The following is a 7,374-nucleotide window of genomic DNA, read 5'->3' on the forward strand; positions in this document are numbered from 1 at the left end:
AGGAGGGAAGGTGATACATGATGCCAAGGTAGGTGAGTGGGTGGGGGAGGGAAGGATAAAAGAGAAGCTTGGTGGTGGTAGGTGGAAAAGATAAAGGGCTAAGGAGAGTTGACCATGGAAGGAAGGGAAGGAGGAGGGGCACCAGATGGTGGTGATAGGTACCTGAGGAGAAGAGGTAAGAGGGGAGCCAGAATGGGGAATGGAAACAGAGAGAAATTACTAGAAGTTGGAGAAATCAATATTCATGCCATAAGGTTGGAGGCTACCCAAACGGAATAGGAGGTATTGCTCCTCCAACCTGTGAGTGGTCTTATTGTGGCAATAGAAGAGGCCATAGACCAACATGTCAGAATGGGAATGGGCAATTAAAATGGTTGGCCATTAAGAAATCCTCCCTAATATTGTAGAGAGGAACAGCTCCTTCCTTTTACCATATCTGGACTGATCGCAATGTCAATCCATAAACTAGTTCAATCTGCCTGCACACAGACCATACCCTCTTTTCCTTGGTTGTTCGCGCATTTGCCTAAATGCCTCAAACATTGACTTCATATCTGCTTCTCCCAACATCCTTGACAACAGCTTACAACAGGCACTTCCTAATCTTTGTGTAAAAATAACTTGCCTCATAAATCACATTTTGAAACTGTGCTCTTCTCACCTTAGACCATATGATATAGGAGCAGAATCTGGCCATTCAGCCCATCGAGTCTGCTCCTCCATTCCATCATAACTGATTTCTCCATCCCACTCAATTCAAAAGCTTGTCTTCTAGTAGAATAGGGAGCATTACAACACAGAACAGGCCCTTTAGCTCATGATGTTATGCAGCCTTTTAACCTATTCTAGCTCTTCATTTTTCTATCATCCTTGTGCCTATTTAAGTATTTTAAATGTCCCTAATGTATCTGCCTCTATCACAACCCCTGGCAGCATGTTCCACACACCTACCTACTCTCTAACAGTTGATGTACATCTCTGGAGAGAAAGAGCAACTATCCTGCCTATAATTTTATATCATGTCAGGTCACTCTTTGACCTTGGACGCTAGAGAAGACCTCCCAAGTTTATACTTTTTATACTTAACAGCCGGCACACTCCAATCGAGGTAACATCCTAATAAACCACTTCCAAAGCTCTTTCCCCATAGCATATGCAAATCTGTACACAATACTCGTTTTATACAGCCAGGGCCAGTAAAGGAAGTAGAAAATACTCCTTGTGTGAGCATTTAAAAACATATGGGAGTGGAATGTAACAAACTAAATCCCACGTAAGCAATTTGAACAATTGCAGAATGCATCTTAAGTGTATTATAAACCCATTCACTATCCCCCATAAATTTATCCATTGTTGTTTTGCCAAGAATTCTTTTAAACAGGATGCTACTACCAGCGGTAACTATTTCGTTGCACTTGTTCCCAGACTGTTACAAATAACTTCCAGTAGATCACGGGTTAAATCAATAGCTTCACAAGCTGAAGACTATTATTCGAGGCCAATAACGATTATAAACAGGAATTTAGATTTGCTCGGTCTGGAATGTCGCGCATAAACAAGAAACAGTTGTTTGTTTGAATGAATTCTTATTTTCTGGAGACCTTGTCGCAACGTGGATGTGGAAGCACTGAATACGAAAAGGGTTCAAAAAAGTCACAATTCCGTGATGGATGACACCAGAGGCATCTGCAATAGAACAGGTGGCATAGGCGTGGCAAGTTATTAACCACTAGGCGAGGAGCCAACCCTGGAAAGCGTCAATGATGGGGGCTAATTAGAGTTCATGGATTTTCTCAAACAACTAATTATAAAACCTTTGCAATTATATACTAATTGTGAATTGTTCAACAAACTTTGACTTATTTATTTATGCATAAACCACAATGTTTGCCCCGTTTCAATAAGCAAAACTTGTTGAACGTTATGCCGTCATTAGCAGGTTGATGGACCTTGCTGCGAAGTGAGAGTAAAGAGAACCTAAATGTTCTTCCAGCTCTCTTTTAAATTCTGTAAGAGCACCTGTCTCCACCCTCTTTGAAATAAACTTGGCAATTATAATATAATATGTTTAGAGTCAAAGAGATTTCTGGTTGTAAGTGTGGCAGTGGGCGCCTTCAACACAAAATGCATACGTAAGTGTGGAGTAACGGCTGGAAGGTACGCGGAGAGTGTCTGTGTCATTCTCACTACTCCTAACATCAAGCTTATATTAATTTCATGTCAGAAGGTTTTTTTCCTCTGACTGCTAATGCGATCACTGCATTCTTGCGTGCCCTACAAGTTCTTGCCGTTTATTAAATTATCTTTATTAATTGTCTTGATGAGATCGTTGCACCTGCGTGTTCGAGATTCTGTTTAAAAGGCGGCAAGGGGCTACCTGACATCAGTACTAGTGAGTTGGGATTGCATTGAGGTGTTTTCTGCAGTTAAAAAAATGTGTCTTTTATCACAGATCCGTCATAATATTTGGTTAGTGTTGTTCACGAATTCGATTCCTCTCGCTACTCTGATCAGCTTTCCTGACGAAGAAGTAACTCAGAATTCTGAGAATTATATTTTACTGCCTCTACTAAACGTTCTGACCAACAAGAATGGTTGGGATTACCGAGATCCTGCAAAACCGGATGTTAGTCATTTGAAGTATATGAAGAGACTTTACACCGTGGCCGCGACCCAAGATGGAACACCTCGGCGACTTGGGGGTCATCTCTACAACACTGTGAGATTACTGACACCACGGGTTCAGTTCCGTTCCACACAAGGTGAGACGGAACTTGCATATCAACGTTTTCAAAAGAAATCTATAAGACTGCGATTTTCCTTAAATTCTTAATTCGTGTTTCATTTTGTTTAAATTAAGCTATTTGCGTACTTTTAAGACCTGGCTTTATAGATCACTTATGTAATTATTAGTCAGATAGGTGTAGTAACTACACATCACTTGGGGGGGAAATGGCTGTAAACAGTAATGTAAATGACTGCATATTGACGTTAATGAGGCTTTTGAAACTATGGATAAGAATGGCTTGGAAATTTAAGATCTTGAATTTAGTTGTAGAGGGGAGGTGGGAGTGAGGCTAATCTGAACGCTGTATGACCTGGGAGCCATTAGGCGTATGTAAGTCTACATTTATCAATTGGTTATTTAGAAATCAAGTGCCTTCTAATGATACGATAAAGATGGTAAGTCGGAGGGACGATGGATGTCGAGGGATTTTAAAGGAATGAAATGGGAAGGCTCGGGTTTTGGGAGAAAGACTGAAGTACTAGTAGACAAAATAGAGAAAAATAACCAAGTGCGTTTGTTGGTTACTTGCCCTCAATTAACCAAAATTGGAGTAAGGCCTTCGGAGATCACTGGGGCAATGTGTGTCTGGAGCTAGAGGATGCAGCTAAGATACTGAATCGGTCTTCAGTAAGATGATTGCGAGATGCTGAAACAAATTGCCACCTAAAAGGCATTGGGTGTTTTAGCAAGCTTATTGGATAAATCGTTCTGTTAATGTATCCCAGTCTTCAATGAAAGCCAAAGAGATTGCTAGTACTCTGGTTTTTAAAATCCTTGTTCTTGGTGAGGTGCCAAATTACTAGCTAACGTAAAGGTGCCAAACATTTCTTTATTTCAGAAGAAACAACAATCCAGATAAATATAAGTTGGCAAGTATGTCCATAGAAAGCTTTTTATTAAAAAAAAACTAAGATACCATTGATGTAGTTTCAAGTGTAAATTAAAAATAGTCTGTAGAGATTAAGGGAGGTACAGTCTAAACAATTTCGCTCTTTCTCAGTGTACTGAGTGTGGCCCGCAGTGATACAAAGCAGGAAACGCCTCCCTGTAAACCTTGTGGAGGGCAGGGCTGATGGTGTGGACAATATGGATGTCCTTAAAAGATTAGAATCCAGGCCGTGTTGGCAAATTTGATCCCAAATTGGCTGTGCAATAGGACGGGCAAGTGGAATCCTACCTTTGTAAATGAGCTTGTGACGATTTGGTGTGACATGGTGGTGTAGCTGTTAGTGTAGTACTATTGCAGCGCCAGCAACAGGTTCGGTTCTGCCGCTGTCTAAGGAGTTTGCTTGCATATGGGTGACCACACGGGTTTCCTAGTAGATTAATTGGCCAGTGTGAAGGGCCAGTTATGGTGCTGAATCGCCAAGAACCTGTAACACAGGATCCATCCAGCCCATGTGAGTGGAGGAGAGATGCTTATACTTGAAATAATACGATTGGATTTCCTACTAATGAATAGTAGGACCGATAGCAGAGGACCTAGAATTCCTGGAGATGGCAGCATATTCATCTTGGCATGATGAAGCATAGTATTTAAGAGCAAGAAGGTTCAGGTAAACCTCAAATAGTACCTAGACCACTGTTGGAATGCTGTGCAGGGTTCTAGCCACAAGGTTTTAGGAAGAGCTTGATTGCACAAGTGGGATTACAGAGATTAACCAGAATGTTTTGGACTATTTGTTGAGAGTCGACTGGATGGCCTGCTTGATTTTTTGGAGCTGAGGGGTGTGGATAGAACCTCTATAGACGCCGTAAATCCGGGGGGGGGGGGCGGCATTTCCTACCCCTTGTTGACTAGAAACCTGAAAATCTGCAGATGCTGGAATCCAAAGCAACACAACGCCGGAGGAACTCAGCAAGCCAGGTCCTGATGAAAGGTTTCGGCCCGAAACGTCAACTGTTTGGAAGATGCCTGGCCTATTGAGTTCCTACAACTTGTATTGGGGATATCAGATTCCACCCCCCTCCCCACCCCGTGGCTACAATCTTGACGCTGTGCTGTCAGCAGTCGACATTTACTCCAGCCATGTATTAAGGTTAAAGATCATGAGCTGTAGATGGGTGCGGACTGACAAGTGGATCGACTCGCTTTCATTTCCGTTGCTACTGGGGTCGATGTTTAGTACAAAGTAGTAACGTGACCTGAACTGTGAAGTACATTTAACGTTTGCTTCCTACGTATGTAAACTTGTAACTTTGCAGTATTTATCATTTTAATGGCTTGTACTTGTGACTTTTTTCCCCTCAGAAGTATTTAAACAAGATGTCCTCTATGGCCTGGCGCCCATCACTTCTCGGGAACGATTACTCCGATCCGTGCTCCTGTACTCGGTCACTAAATCGGCGTACTTTCCCGTCCTGTGCACCTGCAACCTCACTGTCCACGAGCCCTATTCCGACCAGATGTGCTCCGACAGTCCTCGTTCGCACAGCTTCCACGTACAGTTCGGGCGCAGGAACAGGCATAAGTGGGTTGAAGTGGACCTGGCCTCCTTCCTCCAGCCGTTCGTCAGGCCACACTGGGGCAACCTTAACGTAGTCTTCAGTTACAAGTGCACCAAAGCGGGCAACAGCTCAGGAGTTTCGGAACTGGCCCTGCTGCCTCCCTCTTTGCTTCTGTTTCTCAACGACACCCGGGTGCAGACACGCCACAGCTGGTTCCCGATGGAAATGGGCGAGCAATCCCGGATGAGCCAAGTGCACAAACTGAAGAGTCTTTCCACTGGGAACGAGGTACAGGGCTTGGGCTTGAGCTCCAGCCGCCGCAGAGGACCCCGAAGTGACCGGGAAGGGCTGTATCATCCGCGAACGGCTCGCCGCTATCCCCAGTTCCAGTACCCCGATCAAGAATGCCAACTTCACGACTTCCGACTGTCTTTCAGCCAGCTCCGGTGGGACCGCTGGATTATAGCACCCCATAACTACAATCCTCGTTATTGCAAAGGCAGCTGCCCACGGGCGCTCGGCCATCGCTACGGATCCCCCGTTCACACCTTGATCCAGAACATTCTCTACGAAAAAGTGGACTCGACAGTACCTCGCCCCTCCTGCGTTCCTTCCGGATATAATCCGCTGAGCGTGTTAACGCTGGAGAGCGATGGCTCCATAGCGTACAAAGAGTACGAGGATATGATTGCTACCGTGTGCACTTGCCGCTAGTGGGTAAAAGACTAGACATTTCTCTGCATCTGAAATTTGTCACTGCTTGCGAAGCCAAGAAAATCGCAATTTGTATTTTTAGTTGTAATTTAATGAACATTTAAGTGAAATGAACGTCGTGGAGTACAACTCCCTCCGACTAAGTGTGGATATGACTTCGTTTATTTTGGATTTTTGCTAATGTGTCCTGGATTTTGTCTAAACGTAATGAAACTGATTTTAGTGTTTACATTTGTTTAAACTGTGTCGAAAGCAGAGACAACGTGGCCGAAAGGACTGTTTTTCCATGGCCGTACAAGCACGAGGTTTTGCATACCAAACCCACGATCCCTCCCTTCCCAAATTGGTTAACATTTTAAAATGCACCATGCGCAAATTTTATTTGGATGGCTGTCAATATTTGAAGTTCTAACTAAATGAAATTCTCGGACTGTAACCGTGCACGGATTTACGCACAATCGACGGCAGTAAAGTGTTCACAATTGGGTTGTAATTCCATTCACCTGAAAATGTAAAATGATTTGGGAGACTACTCCACTGGTGGGAAAATTCTTACATAGCTACAAGAGAATTTTAATTTTTTTTTTTAAAAGATGCATTGAGTGAATGAATGTTGCTTTTGCACGGTTGTGGTATGTGGTACGAACGCTGGTGGTATATGAAGTTGCTTTAGTGCATGAAATATTTTGAACAAAGAAATCCTGATGAAGGGCAAAGAAAATAAATAGCAATGACAAACTATTTCTTTGGGTTATTTTCTGTGGGGGCTGGGGGAGAAGAGGGTGGTGGAAATGAGATGAACATAATGTTGCATACCTGGTCCTTCCGCCCAACATCCTGGAAGGACCACGTTTATTTCCCTATTCCTCCGCCTTGTTGCACCATCTCTGGACATTCCTCAAGGTAAGTCTGAAACAAGGATTCACAGCCTTTTTATGCCTGACTAAGGGGTCTGTGTACCCAATGTTGGGGAAACCCTGCTCTAAAATGTTATCTTGAAGAGCCTCTTTCCTCTACCATAAATGGAGGGACCCCCCCTCACCACGCTGCTACTACAGCCCTCCTTTGCCCATCTCCGTGCAGATTGAGAATGGTATTTACAGATACAGTATGGAATGGGCCCTTCTGCCCCAACAAGCTGCACCCACCTATTTACCACTAGCCTAATCAAGACCATTTACAATGACTGGTTAACCTACTAACCAATGTGTCTATGGATTGTGGGAGGAAACCAGAGCACCAGGAGGATACCCACATAGTTCACGGAGTGGACAAACTCCCTACAGATGGTGCCAGAATTGAACTCTGAATGCCAGACTGCCCTGAGCAGTAATAGCATCTCACTAACTGCTACACTACCATAGCAACTTGCCTGCCTCAGCCAATGTTGATTCATTGAATGCAATTTCTCCCACCAAAGATGC

The 7,374-nt window shown here is 43.7% G+C and overlaps 1 protein-coding gene across 1 annotated transcript; it reads left to right on the forward strand.

Annotated features, from left to right (window-relative positions):
• Positions 1-2,402: 2,402 nt before the first annotated feature.
• Positions 2,403-6,672, forward strand: LOC140739564 (growth/differentiation factor 9-like). The gene is made up of 2 exons (XM_073067959.1): positions 2,403-2,762; positions 5,040-6,672. The coding sequence occupies exons 1-2, from the start codon at positions 2,435-2,437 to the stop codon at positions 5,948-5,950; spliced, it is 1,239 nt and encodes a 412-aa protein (XP_072924060.1). The 5' UTR covers positions 2,403-2,434; the 3' UTR covers positions 5,951-6,672.
• Positions 6,673-7,374: the final 702 nt, after the last annotated feature.

Source organism: Hemitrygon akajei, chromosome 15, assembly GCF_048418815.1.
Source record: "Hemitrygon akajei chromosome 15, sHemAka1.3, whole genome shotgun sequence".
NCBI classification, from domain to species: Eukaryota; Metazoa; Chordata; class Chondrichthyes; order Myliobatiformes; family Dasyatidae; genus Hemitrygon; species Hemitrygon akajei.

What these genes read in the sequence shown, in the direction of transcription:
- LOC140739564 (XM_073067959.1), top strand. Translation starts at nt 2,435, where the DNA reads ATGTGTCTTTTATCACAGATCCGTCATAATATTTGGTTAGTGTTGTTC. An exon ending in TCAGTTCCGTTCCACACAAG is followed by an intron (nt 2,763 to 5,039) that starts GTGAGACGGAAC and finishes TTTTCCCCTCAG; the next exon opens with AAGTATTTAAACAAGATGTC.